General features: G+C 45.5%; 1 protein-coding gene across 9 annotated transcripts in view; it reads left to right on the top strand.

Annotated features, from left to right (window-relative positions):
• The window catches only part of LOC148162538 (uncharacterized), a 212497-nt gene extending 198016 nt beyond the window's left edge, over positions 1-14481 (top strand). For 7 of the 9 annotated variants that reach the window (XM_088018642.1, XM_088018640.1, XM_088018641.1 and 4 more), the window contains 2 exons: positions 4417-4498; positions 5060-5411. In XM_088018642.1, coding sequence (XP_087874768.1) covers positions 4417-4498; positions 5060-5170 — 193 coding nt within the window. In that variant the 3' untranslated portion in view covers positions 5171-5411. Of the gene's footprint in view, positions 1-4416; positions 4499-5059; positions 5412-8404; positions 8605-13133; positions 13267-13357 lie in introns of those variants that run through there. The other 2 variants (XR_015766798.1, XM_088018644.1) reach the window with 2 other exon arrangements.
• Positions 14482-19586: the final 5105 nt, after the last annotated feature.

Here is a 19586-nt window from a genome sequence, read left to right as displayed (position 1 = left end):
CCTGGATACTTCTTTCATCGAGGCATCCTGAGAAAGGGGCTCCCAGCCCCTCTAGGAAACCCACGGGAAATGACCACCTCATCTCTTCTCGCTCATTCCTCTGTGAGACGGAGAGTGGGAGGCCTTTGGGAAGGCTTCTCCTGACCCCAGAGTCGGGGGCCTCCCCTGCGGCCCCCACAGCCCTCGGAGTTTCTTGTCTCCTAGTCTCCTAGTCCCTACTACCTAGTACCTACAACCTATCCCGTTGTCTTGATGCTGCGTGTTGACTTGTCCATACCCCTGCCAGCCCACCAACTACCCGGAGGACTGCTACCTTGTCCTCCCTCTGTGTCTCCAGTGCTTCCCACGTGCTGGGTCTTAACAGACATCTGTGTCTCCTGCTCATCCTACATTTCATGTTTTTTCCCATCTTGTGCCATCCCTGATCCCCAGACTCCCACCGTGAGTGCCCCACCTCTCTCTCTGCCCCTCTGCAATCCAGTGTTCTCTCAAGCGCCCGCAGTCTCACTCCCCCAGGTTCCCCCTGCCAAATGCCAGTGGCTTCCCCGGTCTCATTGATCTTCAGCTCTTTGCTGCATTTAACACGATCTCCTGTCCCCTCCTTGAAGCCCTGCTTTTTTTCCCACCTGCTCAGACCACCCTGCAGAGCCCAGCGGAGCCCCTTTCCCCTGCGAAGTCCCCGGACTAGTCAGCCTGTCTCAAGCTCGTCTAATCCTAAATGACCTTTGTCTCTGTCAACGTGACTTCATTCCACAGCTAAAGGTCCCACGGCAGCTGTAGTCCCATCATTTGCCTAGGTATTTTTCTAGTAGTATCTAGCACAACGCTTGGGTTCTTAGGAGGCCATCAGGGAATGCCAATCGATTGATTTTTAACAGATCTGTTTGTATCAATAGTGTTGAGCAGGGACTCGCAGCTCTGCCACATTGCTGTTGGCTCTGTGAAGGATGTGCTTGCCCCTGTGTGACTCCCCACTCCCATACTGGAGCCTCCTGTGTTTGCCCTGTCGCATGCCATTTTCCTTTGGAGTCCTATTACGCTCTATCCTCATCTATTTTTGTGTTTACTTACACCAGACTCATCTGCCTTGTTTGTACTCAGACCTTCTGAGTCTCATCCAGTTCCTGGTACATCGTCAACTCCACGAATCGGTGGTGCAGGAATAGGCAGATGGAAATTTTGGAATACCCTCATCCCAGTTTCAGATTGAATGTCTTTTACTAGACTCTGGAATGCCTGTTGGGACATCCTTGGCTTATGTTATCCTTTCCCCTGAGAGAAGTCCCTGGACCCACAGCCTCTGTGTACTGATGTCCAACGTTAGGTTAGTCTTCCACACCACAGGTAATACACTGAGTGTATCTACCTTTGGAAGTTGTATCCAAAATGTTAGATGTGCTATCCCCTCCCAGGGGAATGTGGGAGCAGGGTTAACATTTATTGAAGACCTACATACCTTGTGTTTTATTTGAGTTAGTTATATTTTCACAACTCTGAGAATTAGCGTTATGATTTGCGCTTCAAATATGAAGAAACCAAAGTTCAGAAAGGGGTAAATTGCTTGTCCAAGATACGTAACAGGTCACTGAGGGAGAATTTGAATGCAGGTCTTTCTGGTCCCCAACCTTATGCTGCTTGCCTCTATTTCCAGTTTAAATGTGCCATTAAATGGGCAGTCACCTTCATTGCATTTGACATTAAAAAGGCAGCTGGAGGGGGGTGGGGGGGATGGGGTAACTGGGTACGTGTTGTAACAAGCACTGGGTGTTATATAAGACTGATGAATTGGGGCGCCTGGGTGGCTCAGTCATTAAGGGTCTGCCTTCGGCTCAGGCCATGGTCCCGGGGTCCTGGGATGGAGCCCCACACCAGGCTCCCTGCTCCGCGGGAGGCCTGCTTCTCCCTTTCCCATGCCCCCTGCTTGTGTTCCCTCTCTCACTGTGTCTCTCTCTGTCAAATAAATAAACTCTTAAAAAAAAATAAAGACTGATGAATCAATGACCTCTGCCTCTGAAATCAATAATACATTATATGTCAATTAATTGAATTTAAATTTTAAAAATTAAAAAATAATAAATAGGCAGCGTGTATTAACTCAGCGTCATTAACTCAGACAAGCAGGGGCTGGTGAGGAAAGGCAAAGATAAGGGAAAGATGTTTACTGGGGTAGGTTTGATTCTAAGCAGGGATTGATAGAGGTCTGCTTCTAAGACCTTACAGGTTTAGGGGGATGACTCTTTTGGGGGCCCTCTGGGACGAAGGCTGTCCTGTTGAAGAGGCAGGTTGACCTTTGACTCCCTTTCAAGAAAGCTGCAGGAATCCCAGTGGTAAGCGTGCTCGTTGGCTGCTGCTCTCCTCTGTGGGGATAAGGGGCTGGGTTTGGTACAGGCCTCAGCCCTGCACTTAGATTAGAACCACCAAGAACCACTGTGGAAGGCACAGATTTCCAGTGCTTATAAGGGGAGGGGAGGCAGAGGTGCTAGAGGGAAGCTGAAAATGCATTTATCAAACTCCTATCCTCGTAGCTGAGAAGCCTTATCGCTAACTCCTCTACAGTGTTCTTAACCAAACCTTTCTGTGCTCTGGTCTCCCCATCTGTAAATAAGGCACAGACATCTGAACCTGAGGAGGCCGCAGGTGCAGTGCTCCCAGAGGAGGCCTGGCAGGGGTGGGCGCTCAGAATCAGGCCTTATCATGTGCATTTATAGGACAAGGTCAGTTAAAGCAGGACTTCTCAGAAGCTCGAACGAACTATTCCAAATGCTTTTCCAAATAGTGAAAAGTCCCAGAAAACCAGCAGCCTGGCATTCCTCACAGTCTGGCCCGCATCTCTGTTACTGTTGAAAAAGGGAAAGCGCCCCTCTCTGATTTGGGGTCCTGTCCTCATTTCTGTCATCGGACAATTGTAGAAACGCGCTGTTATTTTACAGCAGTATTTAAATACTTCAGAATCATGTGTGATCTAGTAGTCCACATGGTTTGAATTTTATGTTTACCCTGACAGATCTTCCTTCTCGTTTGTACTTCTCCAGTTGAATTTTTTTAGATTCGTTTTCCTGTTGCAGGACAGTATTGAATATAACTACGGTTTCTCTCGACCATTCCTCTTGTCAGGACCTCCTTGAATTTCAGTCCCAGCTCTCAAGAATGCTCCCACATAACAGGTCCCTGTTTGGGTGGCACCTTCAAGTGCACGGGCAGTCACTTAGAGAACATGTTCGGGAACACTCAGCTTAAAGAGCACACCTGTAAACCACAGTGGGTTTCCTTCCCCCCTTTGGCTCTGATGCCTGGACCCAGGCCGTATCACCCCAGCCGCAGATAAGCGCGGCCTGCTCTGTGGCCCCAGCTATGTTTAAGCTCCTCTGTGGAGGTGTAATCATTAACTTAGACATTGCAATAGGTGGTAGCTTGACGAGACTTCTCTTCTTCACACTGCTGAGTCACCGTGCCTCTCGCAGGGTGCAGTGTGAGCTTGTGGGACATAAGCCCCTCGTGAGGATCCCTCCTTAGAGCTCTTACAAAGGCACTCCCCACCCCCCACCCTTTGCTGTGGCAGGTCCCATGTCAGAAGACTAAAGTGCCCTTGAACGACTGGCTTTCAGAAGCGAAGATCTCTGATGGGCTTCCTCTCCTGTGATGTGGTGAGAGGTGCATTCCAGCTTTAAAGTCAGACCACGGAGGGGAGAAAGTCTTGCGGTTTCAGTTCTAAATTGCCCTCCAGCGGCCTCTGAAGCCGTGGGGTGGTACTTCCAGGCTAGTGCTGCCCTCTGCTGGCCTTCTGGAGACTGTGCTGTGCTGCGTGAGGTTGCAGAGTCCACTTGTAAAATAGAAAGTCTGCTGGGCAGGGTGCTCTTATGCCTTCTCCTGTGATTGGAATTAGAGGCTTATACCATATATTATTTTGTATGACGTCTCGCTGAGCAAACGCTGACAGTCTGCGAAATGCATGGCTTCGTGCCGGCAGACGGTTTCCATAGCAGCGGCCACCCCGGGACAGAGAGAACACCAGCCTGAGGCCCCTCACGGCACAGGAACTTCCCCAACCTCTGTGTCTTAAGCAGGAAAGAGAAGGTGCTGTTTACTTCTCGTTTTTAAAGTTCATCTCTTTAAAAATATTGGTGGGAGCAATAAGAGAAAACAACTGACTTTTTTTTTTTTTAGGATATTTTTTATTTATTTGATGACAGAGAGCACAGGTAGGCAGAGGGGCAGGCGAGGGAAAGGGAGAAGCAGGCTTTCTGCTAAGCAGGGAGCCCGATGCGGGGCTTGATCCCAGGACCCTGGGATCATGACCTGAGCCGAAGGCAGTCACTTAACTAACTGAGCCACCCAGGCGCCCCAAACAACTGACTTTTACTTCCTCTGTTAATCTGGGATATTTCCTAAGGGTTCACACTGTCATTTAAATTCCAGGTGCCGATCTCCTGAACAAATGCCTCCTGAGGATTTCTGTGTCTGGAAAATATCTGTCAACAGATTGCATTTACGTCCCTGTGTAAGTAGAGGCTTGTGCTCATAAATCAACTTTAAGGGAGTTCTGTTTTATTTTGTTCCTGGATGATTCCCCAGTAAAATCGTTTTAAATGGTCATCAGCGTTTGATCTCTATTCCTTTTTCTCTTAAGCACTCAGCTCCCGATTTACTGTTGGAAAAAGTCTGTAATATGAACTCCTGCTTAAAAGCAAGGGTATTGATCCCATATTCGGGTCTGAGAATGGGAAGAGGAAAAGAAGTTAGAAAATATTAAAAATACTCATTTCAGTTAATTCAGCTGGAGATGCCATTCTGGACATGCCAGGGCTTTTTTTCAGGTTTGAGTATTCTCCCAGCACCTCTGTAGCTAGCTACTCTGGAATGCATCCACGTACAGCAAAACGGATGCAAGCCAGGTCTGTGAGCCCTGTCATTACAAACTGTAGCAGATCTCTTAGACACATCTTTGCTTACTATGTGCCAAAGGAAGAGTGATTTCTTATTTCTGGCATCATAGCATCATTTACTGGATGTTTACCGTGTGCTTTTTCTAACTCAAGTTGCTTTTCCTTCTGTATCTTAGTTCGCACAGCTTTGTGCAGCAGGTACTGCTGTTACCCAGATGCGACAGGTGAGGAGGACGGAGGCCCAGGGTCAGAGTAACGCACCCAAGGCGGTGCGGGGAGCTAGCTAGTTGCAGAGCTTGACACCCGATCAAGAAGCCTACACGGCCCCTCCCACCCCGCTGCCTGGCAGAAATGGGAACCGCAGAAGGAGAAACGGCTGGGCTGTATTTTGGAGACCGTATTTTAGCCCTATCATAATCGCATGCAGGATCTGTTGGACTCGCCCAACGTGCTCTTCTAACTTGAGCTTCCTTGAGATAAATGAGAAAACAAAGCTTCCGAGAATGTGTGACTTGCTCCAGGCCACACTGCAAGTCAGAAATGTGGCCTAAGGTCCCGGCCCGCCGCCCCCCCCACCAACCCCCCGGGCCCTGCAGTGCTAGCCAGGTCTTTTGCGTTTCCAAGTGTTCTCCTCCCTGTTGGTGGGCTGTTTGGTGCTACTTCTGCTAATCGGGACCAGCGCTGGTTTGACTGATTTGCTCATGTGCTCGTTGATGAAACCCTGAAACTTGGAGCCAGTGTGTGCTCAGAGGTCCAGGCGGCCATGGAAGATGAGCCGGGACAGCGTCTGTAAAGCACTGAGCAGGAAAGAATGGTGGCTAAAAGCCAGGGCTTGGAATCGGGCAAATTGGGGTTTGGATTTGCCATTCATAAGCTTTGTGACCAAGAGCAAGTCACGTGCCCTCTCTAAATCTCTGTTCCCTCACCTGGAAAAGGGAGATACCATCAGCCTCGTTCAGTGGTTGCGAATGTTGAGAAAATGCACAGAAAGCACAAAGTGTGGTGCTTGGCACAGAGGAGGTGTTCCAAAAATGGAAGCTATCATTTTTCAGAATGCCTTCCCATCTACTTCTGAGGTTATTTCGGCCTTTACCCTGGAAAGGCACTCCAGAGTTCTCACCCATCTTATAAAATGATAAATATGTGTGTAGTGCTTTAAAAATCATCGACTGTTTCCATGTACTGAATTCCCTATGACCCTCATAACCACTCCAGCATACGAAAGCATATCTCCATTCTCTAGCTCAGGATACCGAGGCTCAGAAAAATTCAAGGATTGCCCAAGACCCCATCGTTCATAAACAGCACAGCCAGGACTTCAGCCTAGAACCACAGCCCCAGATCCTGCCTGCACCACTCACTTGTCTGCTTCTTGCAAGAAAGCATTCTTTAAAGGCGCGCAAGTCAACAAGAGAATGACTTAGAACTGAATGACCCAGATACACCTTTCCAGTCTGGCCTAAGTCCTCAAGTTAGGACTGTCGTGTCCTGATGTCCACAACATTTTGAAGCCGCATTCTTAAAGAAGTGTCCTAGGCAGATACAGTCTTCTTGTGCAATCCTCGAGCCTCCGGGGAGGTTCTCTTAATCCAGCTTGCTCATGCAAGAATGGACTGGCATTCCACTTGAGTGAAAACAATGTGCTTGCTCGGTTCCGTTTTTGCCACACAGGAGCTCGCGGTGCGGTTTACGGATTCATGTTTCAGGCTCCAACTTTCCTATCAGATTTGGAAGGAAAAATACAAAGGGGCAAGCTTGCTCAAAAACAGCATGAAGTATGCTGGTACAGACTGGATTTTGAAATGGAGACCCATTCTCAGGGCCTGTGGGCCAAGAGATGCCAAGGAAGGATTTTTGTTCTTGAAAGGTGATTATGTTAATGCTAGAGATGGAGGGTTGAACAATTCTAGGGGTGTGTTCTGTGTGTGAGAAAGAACTGGCCAAAAAATAACACTCCTTTCAAAAGGTACAGGACCTTAAAATTGTTGATAGTTAAAATAGAAACACCCCGAGTTACAGAAATTCAGCCCTCCCTGCATCCTGGCCTAAAAATACAGAGCAATCAGGTTGATTGTTGGAGATTGGAGGACACGGAGGAATGGAAGCCTGCCCTGTTCATAGACAGCTGTCCTTCCTGGTCGTTGAATGTCGCTGAAAGACTCAACAAAGTAAGCAGATACTTCTTCACCCAAGTTAAGGAGCCGGTCGCTGTCATCCTGTTTTCACTGTGCACGTACTGGAAGGAGAATGAAGGAGCCCATTGATTTATCAACTTACTCATTTTCATCTCCTACGAGGGAACAGTGGGACTTTTCCCCCGAGTTATTTGGGTCACCAGTCTCCTCACGTAGACTTATTTTCAAGAAACTGGCCTCGTGCTTTAGAAGACGATGTGAAAACAGAGGCCTGAACTCAAGACCTCTATTTCAGCGTGTTCTCAGTCATTTTTGAGTCACCAGCTCGGTACCTCAGTTTCTCCCCAAGGGCTTAAAAACTGCAGAGAAGTATGCTCAAGTTCTGTCTGCTGAAAACGCCTTGTCAGACCGCTCACAGGAAGAGAAAGAACTGGAGGCAAGAGAGCATATCCACCTTCGCTCTTCTGCTGAGTGTTTTGAAAAGCAGGCATAAGGTAGAATGCAGAAAATGTACGGTATCTGTTTCCGCTAAGGGAGCCAAACCCAACGGTTGTGTGTGGAGTACATATGTGTATGTATGAGTGTGACGTGCATTTGAGGTGAGAGGTATGTATGATCTTATCAGACATAAGTAAAAGGAAGAAATTCATGCTTTAGGAAAAATTGTCCCCATAACTGAAGTGCCAGTCACTTGAAAAACACTTCTAACTGGTAGTAGGCAAAAGTTGTGACTAGTCATTTGTAAAAAAAAAAAATAATAATAATAATAATAGTAATCAGACCTTTCTGTTTGGATTTTGGATTTTTTAAACTGATGAGAATAATCTGACTGCACCTTGCACTCTTCAGTACTGATCTTATGAATTATAATAGCACACACAGAGGGATGCGGTGGATCCCTAAATGAGTCACAAAATTCAAGAAATAGTTATTGAAGGGTTGCAGGGATTCTTCTGTCTTGGGACTTTTTTAAGTTTAAATGCTTGAATTGACTGGTTGAAACAGGTTGAAACGGGTGACTGTCACTTCACAGAGTAGATGCATTCCTTCACTGTCAGTGGGCTATTGCATCTTTGCTGCGGTGATTGCTCCACATCCTTGTAAGCCCATGGTGTCATTCCCTTACTTACTGAGGATGAGAAAACCAGCCCAGGAACAGGAGCATCCTGAGCATCCTGTTCAGTGGATGCTTTTCCCTAAAGAAGGAGGAGGTTGTGTTGGGATCTCCTTAGGAAGAGATAACCGGCCTTACCTGTAAGGGGTAAGAACGTTGGTCAGATCTAAGCCAAGCCCCCTGCCCCTCCTGACTTGGCACCTGCTGAACCCACTTGAAACCATCAACCATAGGCACATTGTAATTGGCTGCTTTTCCCATACTCATTGCAGATGACAAATGAGGATGATGCATGAGGAAAGTCAAAAGGAGAAGCTTGAAGGTTGGTGAATTTATTTAAGCCAAGAAAACAGACTCAGCTAATGGTGCCACCAGGATTAGAACCCATCTTCACAAGGCGATGCTGTCATGATAAAACCAAGGAAAGGTGTGGGGAGCATTTTAGGTTAAAAAGAGTCTGAGTGAGTGAACCCTGATGGGATCTGGGCTGATGGGAAAAGTTGCATATGGCCTGGGTACTAAAGGATACTAAAAATTGTTCATTTTCTTAGGTATGGTAAAGGTATTATAATTATGTAGAAGAATGACTTCGTGTTTTTAGACCTGCTCAACAAGTTAGGAGCAGAGTGTTGGGATGGTTGTCAACTTACTTTCAAACAATCCGGCAAAGAAATATGCACAGTTCTTACATACACGTAGCATAGCTAAAGCAAAAATGGCAAAAATGAACAGCAGTTGATGAATTCAGGAAGTCATTTTATTGTCATTCTAATTTAATGTATGTCTGAAACTTTTCATAACAGTTTAAAAAAAAAAAAAGAATGCCTATCCTGTTAGGTGGCCCGTGGCCTGGATGCATGAAGTATCTTCTTGGGTTCTTAGAACACTGCGGGGGTGGCAACAGTCTTCCTAATAAAAGGATACAAGGAACCATAGTGGGAAGGAGAAAACCAGCAAAAAATAATCTGCCAAGGAAAATTGAGAGGTCAAAGCCTGACTTCTGGGTTGTAGGGGAGGAGAATCTTAAGTAAAGCTAACAGAAATCTTTAACTCATAGGTGTGATTGAAGGAATTCCGTTCTGGCAAAAAACCTTAGGACCATTGACTGTGACTTTGCCTCTGAGCTAGTCCGTTGTCCTCCTTGGACCCTAAAATTAGAGTAAGCTTTTGAATCAAAACTATCCCAAAGAGAAAGTAAGGTTTATTAGGAAAGTGTTTTCTCCAGCTTCTCCCAGAGCACCTGTTTATTGTGTGCGCTTTCTATGTACACGGTCAGGTTCATCATCAGCACCACGTCCTTGAGATCCTGCCCCTGGATACTTTGATGCCAGGAGGGGCTCTGCTTCTTCACCCAAGTAAAGGCTCACCCTTGACTTCCCATCAGGAGTAAAGGGGTTGACGTGTGCCACTGCCTCTGAGTGACAAAACGGAGCCTGCATCTGGGCAGGCCGGGCATAAAGAGTCACAGGCGTGTCCCCCCGACCCCCAACCACAGATTTGGTGGTAACAGTGTATGCGTACGTGGTTCACGAAAGCTCTTTTCAGACCATAGAGTGAAATGGCCACAGCCACATTTCAACTTTTTCCTTTCTAGGTTGTCTTGAGCCTGTTAGAGCATTCTGAAGGAAAAGTAGATGATAAAGCTTCTCCAGGAAGCTGGTTTCATATGGTGGTTTAGATTTAAATAGTGATTGTCTAGCACCATTTGAAATCAGTGTTCTTGGGGGAGACCAGCGGCACTGCTAGTGGTGAAAGGAATGAATGGGACAGCCCCAGAGTATCTGAAAGCAAAGCGCAGACGGCCAGAGTCGGCCTGACGCAGCTGACGTGCTCCTTACCCTGCCAACCGTGGTCACATTTAACAAGCTTGTTATAGGGATGTCTTTGTTATTAGAACTGCATACTTGTTTTGTGTGATAATCCTTCTGCAGGACAGACTCCATCGTGTGAGGGTTAAAGGGCCAAACGTACGGTGGATTTATCACTCCTGGGTCCCTCCCGACCCTCACGTCGTCCTGTGACCCCTTAGAGGATGACTGATTTCTTTTGGTGTTCAGAGTCAATATAATTTTCTAGCACCATCTGAAATCGGTTATAATGATTGGGGAAGAGCACCGTGCAGCTGACGAAAGGAGAGAAAATATGTCGGTGACCTTTGGGGCCACGAATAAGAACCGAGAAAATGGAAATACGGAGCAGTAAATACCAAAGTAGCACTTTAGTTTTTACTTGACTCTCACTGTCCTGAATTGTGTGCATTATAACGCTGATAACTGATTAACTGTTAGCAGGTGGCCAGTAGTTTTATTTTAGAGAAAACTCCACAGAATTTCTGAGGATTTTTTGTTTGGATGCTAGATACCTAGAAAAAAATGGATAAAATCAAAGACTGCCTCGGGTCATTTGAAAGGAGCATCGAAGGAGTAAATTCTGTTCCTAGTGGGACACGTGTGTGCGTGACCTCATCTGCAAACCCTCTCGTGTCTGGCGGTGAGCTCATTCCATGGTTAACCAGGTCACTTTCGTAAAAGGCAGTGCCAGGCTCAAGCCGGCTAGAAGTTCAGTCTAACAAGGCACGTGAAGAAAAATGGTACAGGTAACTAGGTTTCTGTGTCTAGGACAGAACTAAGTTAATACGGCTCAGTTCCACCAGAGAACAAGGTAAAGAAAGCCAGAGGTTCTATTTGAACTATTTTCCTAAATTATACCTTCTTACCGTGGAAGGGAAGTGGTGAGGTCAAAAATAGCACTGGTTTTCTAGAACCAAACGAGGCGGGGAGAAAAGGCTTCAGAATGAGCTCCCAGGTGTCATCCATGCCACTTCCCACAGGTCCTGATCTAGCCCAAAGGTCAGCCTGCTGTTGCCACCCTGTGTCTCCCCACGGCATCCCAGACACCCGGGTGGGGGCCCCTGGTGCAATGCCAGGCCTTGTACCCCCATTCTCTCGCTTTCCTGGAGAAGCTACCTGGCCTAACAAGTGATCTCTACGCTGCTCAGCAAAGCTCAGGCCTCTCTACCTTCCCTACCCTTCTAACACCCCCTTCCTCCTGTTGACCTCCTTCTTCTTTGTCTGGGAAAACACTTGGAATTGGCAGCCAAAACTTTCTGTCTACCACCCACATCAAATGAGGCCATGTCACTTCTGATTTTGCTGTCCTGTGGTTACTATTTCCCCCAAACCCTCTCGGGTGCTTTCCTCCCTGGCTCTGTTGTCCCTGACTGGTCTTGCTCACTCCCCTGGTTCCAGATACACCCGCAAGGTACTGATTCCCCCTGAACTGGAGCTCTAGGTACAGATAGTTTTCCAGAACTCTTCATTGCCATATTGTCAGTGGCTCCTAGATAGTTCTACCAGCTATTCTAAACCTGGCTCAATTTAATATGCCAAAGCTGTGCCCATTCTCTTCCCCACCCCACCCCCCACGCCAGCTCCCCCTGCTCTATCCCACGGTTAAGGTTGGACACCGCAGACTTGTAGGACGGTTCTCGCGCCCTTACCCCTGCTGCCGCGGGACACCTACCTCACCAAGTCCTGTGGCCGTTCTTCCTCCGCTCTATAATCCACCCTTGAGCCTCCTCGGTGGCTTTCTTGTCCCACCTCCCACCTTCAGTCCTGTTTTTTGTGTTAACACCAATTATCTTTCTGAAGCACGAGTGTGACCTTGTTCCTTCTCCATCCTTCATGATACACACTCGTCTCCCAGCCTGTTTCCTGAGCTCACCCAGCCCCTTGATGCTGCTGCCCCTCCAGGTACCTCCACATTTCCAAGCTTGTATGTACCCTGTTTCGTCTGCCTGGCCCTCCCCTCCTCCTCCTCCTCCTCCACCACCGCCCCCCCCCCCCCCGGCCTGGGCGCTCCAGCTAATTCTTTAAACCCTGGCTCATGTGTGTGCATGTCTGTGAGGCCTTCAGTTGGTCTTGCACTTTGAGGCTTAGAACACTGGCAGAGGTTTTCTTCTCTGTCCTTTAGAACCTGATGGCGCACTCCATGTGGTCCTGTGATCACTTACTCACTTCCCCATCTTCTCTGCCCGCCTGTAAGATCCTCGCATTTGAGAGGGGCAGGAGCTAATTCACACTCTGTACATTCAGTTCACACTCACATATGCGTGCAGGATCTTCTGTAGCAAATGTTCCTTCTGGGCTGTGTTTCCTCTGTTCAGCCAATTCAGGGTTTCTCTCCCATTTTCATTTGCCAAATGCACGGGGAATGAAAATTACTCTCCAGGATGACCTAAATTTAAGTGGAGGACAATAAATCTGCTTCAAAGGGCATGTATCCTTTTCTAAAACTTTTAAATATGATTTTGATGTATGTTCCATTATGGATTAGCCACGTGGTTTTTTTTCTTCTTCTGTGCATAAGTATTAGGAATTGATATATTTAATGAGTTAGCCTTGGGGAGAATAGTTATTATGGAAGGATGTTTGTCTCTGTTTTAGAGAATAGCAAAGCCATGAAAACAGATGTGCCCTAACTCTAACAGGCAGTGAATGTTTGCTGAGCAGACTGCATCCATTAAAAATAATAATTTACAGCTTACGACGTGCCAACTGCCCAGCAGTCCTGCCAGGTGGGTAGTATTTTCCCCAGGTCATAGATGAGGAAGTAGAAGCACAGAAAAGTTAAGTCACTTGCCTAGGGTTTCACAGCTTGTCTACATGCGATTTGCATTCTAAATCGGATCATTAACAATCATCATGATGATAGTGTCTGACACCGAGCTCTTATTTTGTGCCAATCACTTGCTGAGCATTTTACATGAGTTATCTAATTTACTCTAACTTTCAAAATAGAGTAAAGGTAGGTATATTTATTTATGGGAAGTAGGTATTATAATTATCATCATTCCCATTTTGCAGATGAGAAAACAAACCACAAAGAACAAAGTAACTTGTCCCAGATCATGTAACTATCAAGTTTTCAGGCAGGTGTATGAACCCAGATCTCTCTTGATTCCTGTGCCTGTGACCTTAATGAGTACTGTTCTCTTCATAGTGGTTGATGTAATGATGGGCGTGCTCATCTGGGTGATGGCCCCCACTGATCCCCACCTGCTGGTGTTCACGCCCTCCAGTGGAGCAGGGGCTGGACCAAGTGACTGACTTCTCTTGGCTAGAATATGGCTAAGGTGAGGCATCACTTCCAAGATTAGGTTATGAATGGGCTGATCCTGTCGTGCTTTTGTGTTCACTCATGCTGGCTCGCTCTGTTTCTCTAAGGAAAGTCACCTGCCCATGTCAGGAGCTGCCCAGTGGAGAGACCCAGGTAGAAAGGAACAAATGTCTTCAGGCAGCAGCTCATGGTGACCTGAGGCCTGCCTAGAGCCACATGAGCTTGGAAATGAATCCTCTCTCGACAAGTGTGGGGATGACTGCAGCTCCAGCCAACACCTTGACTGCAACCCTGAAAGACCCTGAACTAGAGGACCCACAGGAATTGTTACATAATACATGCTTATTATTTTAAACCACTACATTCGGGGGTTACTTGTTATGCAGCAATAGCTGACTCTTAACAGCTGGTAGTACTCTTATCTAGGCTCAGACTTCCTGCTTATGGTACCTAATATGTTTTTAGATAAAGATTTTGTTGGAGAATCACTTTAGATTTACAGAAAGGTTGCACAGATAATAGAGTTGTCTTCTGTCCCTCATCCAGTTTCCTCTATTATTAATATCTTACATAACCATGGTACATTTGTCAGTACTAAGAAACCAACATTAGCACTTTACTGGTGACTGAATTTCAGACTTTATTCACATCTGACTAGTTTTTCCACTGATGTCCTTTTTCTATTCCAGGATTGGTATCATATTTTAATAGCCTAGTAGATACCATGCCTCATAACTCTGCATGTGTGTGCGTGTGTGTAGAGAGAAGAAATGCATATATATTTGCTAAAATCTGGGAGATCTACTTACAGATAATAAAGGAACATTAGCAAGATCTTTAATTAGGAGTCTTGTTTATAATTATTAGGAAAAATAACCATTATATTAACTTAATAAAAAATGTCTAGGAACAGCTGGGTGGCTCAGTTGGTTAAGCATCTGACCCTTGGTTTCTGCTCAGGTCATGGTCTCAGAGTTGTGAGATTGAGCACTGTGTCAGGCTCCATGCTCATTGGGGAGTGTGCTTGAGATTCTCTCTCTCCATCTCCCTCTGCCTCTCCCCCTGTTCACATGTACACACTTTCTAAATAAATAAATAAATAAAATCTTTTTAAAAAATCTATTATGTGAAATCACTGAGGGGGAGGTGGGAGTGGCTGCAAATAAAAAATGGTAAGACCCTAACAAGTCAGAAATACTTCTAAATGTCAAGTCTGCCTTACTAAAAAGGAACAATGCTCTTTTAATAAACTAAAACTTGGATTTTCATTTAATAAGAATATCATATATGAGATTTGCCAGCAGTTATTTTGCATTATCATGTTGGTACAAATTAATTTTTATTTATATAATATGTAATTACTTAATTTTCTTATAAGTAAATGAAAACTATCCATCTAAGAGAAATGATTTCCTTTTTTCTTGATTCCTATGCAGTGTGATCCTGGCCAAGTCACTTAGTCTTCTTGGGTTTTCCTTTAGTATCAGTTTGTATTACCAGAATTTTACAACGAATTAATCATGTGCTACAAATGCTTAATCTTTGTAAATATTTTGTAAATAAAACTGTAAAAGGGTAATAAAAATTTCTATTCCCTAATTGCTTAAACATTGAGCTGCATTATTTTGCAGCATTTCCAGGTGATCCTTAACAAATCATATAAAAGTAAGGCTTTTAGGAAAAAATGAGTGATGTTTGAAAGAGAAAGGACATCTTACTTCTACATATAATCTCCTGGTTGAATTTAACAGGGTGTATAATGAGAAAATCAGGTGACTTTAGCTAAGCTTTGTGTAGATCCTAAAAAGCCATTAAGCAAGACAGGACTTTAAAAATCTCCTTGGTGACCCACCAAAGAACCCAAATAAGTCATAAAAAAAATAGATCTGAACTCTGGAAATTAATGCACACATGAGACCCCAAATCTTAGTAGCCGAAGTTTGCTTCTAGGCTTGACTTGGGTCCAGCTCTTCTCCATTGCCAGAAAGACTCACTGATTTTCAATAATTGACTACTGAGAAAAACAGTAGAAAAGGTTGCAGAAGAAGAGGGTGCCAAAGGAGAGAGAAATGAAATATAATTGGGAAAAAACAAAACAATGTAACCTCATTACAACATACTACTTCCCAGAACTCTGAATTCATTAAATTTTCGGCATTTCTCAACTTTGAAAGGAAAGTGTCAGATTACAAGAAAGCAAGCTGTTAGGTTTACTGAAGAACACGCATAAATATTTCTAATACTACATTTGAGGTTAGTACATAATTCATTTCTGCCTATTGTGCCTGAAATATATAATCTTGGCTTATCAAAATGATGACTGATCCGCAGGTACTGTGGAAACCATAAATCATCAAAGGCTTCAGTTTGATTCATTGTCCTGTGTTTACTAAAACCAAAGAATGTATAAACATGTAGAGACTTCGTAAACAATTCTCATTTAGGCAAAAATGAAATAGAATTTGTATGCTAGGATAGAATCCATTACACTGTGTTCCTTATTTTTTTTATTACTGAGGTAAAATTCACATAACAAAATTCACCATTTCAACCATTTTAAAGTATACAATTCAGTGGCTTTTAGGACATTCATGACCTTGTGCCACCGTCACAACTAATTCCAGAACATTTCCATCACCCCCAAAAGAAGCCCCATAGCCATGAAGTGAACACCTCCTCATTCACCCCTCCTCCTCGCTCCTGGCACCCGCTCATCTGCTTTCTGTGCATTTGCCTATTCTAGACATTCATACAATGGAATCGCACAATAGGTGGATTTTCGTGATTGGAGTCTCACTTGGCATAATGTTGTCAAGGTTCATCCATGTTGTAGCATGCGTCCGCACTAAATTCCTTTTTAAGGCTGAATCCTATCCAGTTATGTGGGTGGATCACAGTTTGTTCATCCACCCACCTGTTTGATGGGCATCTGGGTTCTTGTTTACGTTTTTATTTCCGTCACTGTCCTTTGTGCGTAGACCAACGAATCAGCAGCACCAAGTCCTACAACAATGAAGGGCTGCCCTCTGCCCACCCTCAAAGCAGCGCCTCTCAGCCCATTTATCGGTTTCTCTGGTTTCCTCCATGCAAAATGTTCGTATTGCTATTTCTTGGTTTTGACCTTATTTTACTTTTCTACTATGGAAATGAGGATTTGGCTCTTAACACCACCACTCCTATGCCTCCTACTCCGTCCGCTTTCAGGACTTAGCTACAGCATGATTTTTGGTTAAGTCAAGAATCAGTGTTGGTAGTTGTAACAATCCTGTTGACCGGGTAGCGATAGTTAGACATTTCCTTTTAAAACTTTTTAAATTACACAATTAATAATTTACTTTTTTTAAATTTGCTTAATTTTCCATGTACTTACTTAATGCCAGTTCTTTACTACAGAACTATAATGTCCATTTCTGACTCCCAGTGCTGTTGAGAAGTCTGAGACAGTGCTGATTTCTGACTCTTTTTTCCCCCAGAAGTTTTAGAACAGTCCGTTTATTCCTTGAGTTTAAATGTCACAGTCACGTGCCAGGATAGAGGGTGTCTTCGTTTATGTGGCCAAGGGTTTAGTGTCCCTTTCATTCTGGAGGCTTACGTCTTTATTTTTTTTTTTTAAAGATTTTATTTATTTATTTGAGAGAGAGAGAGAATGAGAGATAGAAAGCACGAGAGGGAAGAGGGTCAGAGGGAGAAGCAGACTCCCTGCTGAGCAGGGAGCCCGATGCGGGACTCGATCCCGGCACTCCAGGAGCATGACCTGAGCCGAAGGCAGTCGCTTAACCGACTGAGCCACCCAGGCGCCCGAGGCTTATGTCTTTAATCCTAGAAAATAGCCCCCTGTTACGGCTTAGGTAATCCTCCTCCCTCGTTCTCACTCTCCCCCCTTTCTAGAACTCTGATTTCTCGCACATCGGCCCCCCCCAGGATAACGCTGTGAGTCTTCTCGTTTGTTTCCTTCCCAGTTTTTCATTGTTTGATCTTGTCCTACTTTTTGGGAAGATTCCCCCCCGCTATTTCCAAAACCTAACACTGAATTCTGATTTCTGCTAATACATTTTTAACATCTGAAAGGTTTTTCTTGGCATTTTGTTTTGTTTTGAGGACTCAGAAATGTTTCTAAGGATGTTAAATCCTTTTTTTTTTTTTTCTTTTTGAAGGTTTCAGGTCATGACATTATCTCTTTCTTCTAGGTTCTTTGTGTGCCCGGTTTTAGTTTTGTCTTTCATGTTAGAAGGTTGCTCAAACGTCTGTAGATTCTTGACTGTCCATTTATACTTACGGACTGGGCCTTAAAACTGTTGGAAAATCTGTATACCTTGTCAGGACTTACCAACTCCTGGACCTCATTTTAGGATGTGGGGTAGGCAAAATAAGGACCCGCCAGAGATGCCCTCGTCTCAATCCCCAGAATCTGTGGCAACATGCTTTAGATGGCAAAAGGGGTTTTGCACAGGTGTTTCTGGTTAAGGATCCTGAGACTGGGAGAGAAGCGTGCCTTACCCAGGTAGTATCAATCTAGTCACACGAGTCCTTCATAAAAGCAGTGTACCTTTCCCAGCTGTGGTCAGAGGGAGACGTGACTATGGAAGAAAGGTCAAAGAAATGCAATGTTGCTGGCCAAGGAACACAGTCAGCCTCTAGAAGCTGCAAAAAGCAAGGAAGCAGTCTCCCCTAGAACCTCCAGAAGGGAACACGGCCCTGCGGACCCAGGTTTTACCCCAGGGAGACCTGTATCCGACTTCTGGCCTTCAGAATGGTAAGACAGTAAAACTGTGTTGCTTTAAGCCACTCAGTTTGTAGTCATTTGTCATGGCGGCAGTAGAAAGCTAATACAGGGTGATGGAGTGGAGATTGAGCTGTTTCATTGAGGATTCCCAATATCATCATAAGTTTTGGGGTTTTTTTTCCTCCCTTGGTCTGGTCTAGTTTCTGCAGAGATGAATCATCCTTTAGTCTCTTGCTGGAGGTTGTATCAGGCTCAAACAGAGTCTTTCCAAAGTTTACAAGAATAAATGGTTTCATATGGTTATGATGGCTTCCATAATGCGAGGGGGTGCTGGGGGACTGAGGGTCTTGAAGGCTGCAGCTAGACAGTGAAATTGTCACCAAAGACTTGAGCTTGCAGTGCTGGGGTGAGGAAGGCCGGCAGCCTCAGGAAAAGTCCAAGAAGCTGCCACCTGGAGCCACCAAAAGGGGGCCGCAAAGTGGGAGCTGGTGGGGAGACGTCCATGAACCTGCCCCCATCCAACACTGGAATAATGGTTCCTGTCCCTTCTGCCTCCCAAATCTTATGCACCTTCCTCTTACTGCACACTGGAGCCTGGAACCGTGCAGGGAGAGGGGTTCTGGGGAACGTGCTTCCCAGCCTTACGTGAGCTGGTGGTGGTGGCGAGTTGACTGACCATAGTCCAACACAGAGGGACAAGCCTGGCTGTTGGATCCCGGAGGCTGAACTGAGTGAGGAAAGGGTCTGGGAGTCCCATTGTTCAGGATATGGACTCAAATTTAGCCCTTCTTTGTAGCAATGCCCCTGTTCTTTCCTTGGCCCTGCCTGATATTCCTAAGTCCAGGGCTGCTCCGGTTCAAGCTCTGCAGAGCAGAACTGGTGTTGGAGAGGGGAGGAGGGTGGATTTCACGGAGCCTTCCACAGTCCTGCTTTCAGCCCCACGCTGGCTCCCGAGCCTTGCCGTTCGGCGCGGCTTGCTTCTCTGGGGGCTTGGGTTTCAGCTTTCTCTGCTCTGCATTCACCACATGGCTGTCACCCTCAGATTCCCTTGGCAGCTCTCACCTGCTGCCGTGACGCTTGTTCCCTCAGTCCTTGCTGGTTCGTACTTGTTTCTTGATCATCAAATTAGTGGGATTTCAGAAGGACCGCCACAAGCCCATGCGTTACTGGGTTTAAGTGAAAGTCTGTGTGATTTTTAAGATCAATATTGTATAGTGCGAAGACCTCAAAGTCAGGCAACCCACGTCTGATTCCAGCCGTCTCACCATTGTACTTTGAGGAGCCCGGTTTTCTCATCTCTAAAGCAAGTCGGCGCCATCGGGGTCCTTTTTAAAGATGCTAATGAAAGCTGTGGTCCCCGCCCATTTAAGAAAAATAGTGCACATGCATACAAAATTGAGTGTGTTCTAGAGGTCCACGGGTCCCCGAAGGCTTTCCACGAACCCTCCAAGGGTTTTAACCCCCAAGTTCAGAACTGCTGGCTTAGATCGTCTCTGAGGTCACTTTTAAGACCTGACATTCCGATTACCAAAGCTGTTGGCTTAAAAATAATAGATTTCAAAGATGACATTTGAAGCTGGCCTTTTTAAAAGTTAACAAAATAGTTTCAGTGT

Source organism: Eumetopias jubatus, unplaced genomic scaffold (genome assembly GCF_037043125.1).
Source record: "Eumetopias jubatus isolate StellerSeaLion01/CBP00866 unplaced genomic scaffold, mEumJub1_p1.0 scaffold_14, whole genome shotgun sequence".
Lineage (NCBI taxonomy): Eukaryota > Metazoa > Chordata > Mammalia > Carnivora > Otariidae > Eumetopias > Eumetopias jubatus.
The sequence above is the reverse complement of the archived record's forward strand: the minus strand, read 5'-3'. Positions and strand labels throughout refer to the sequence as shown.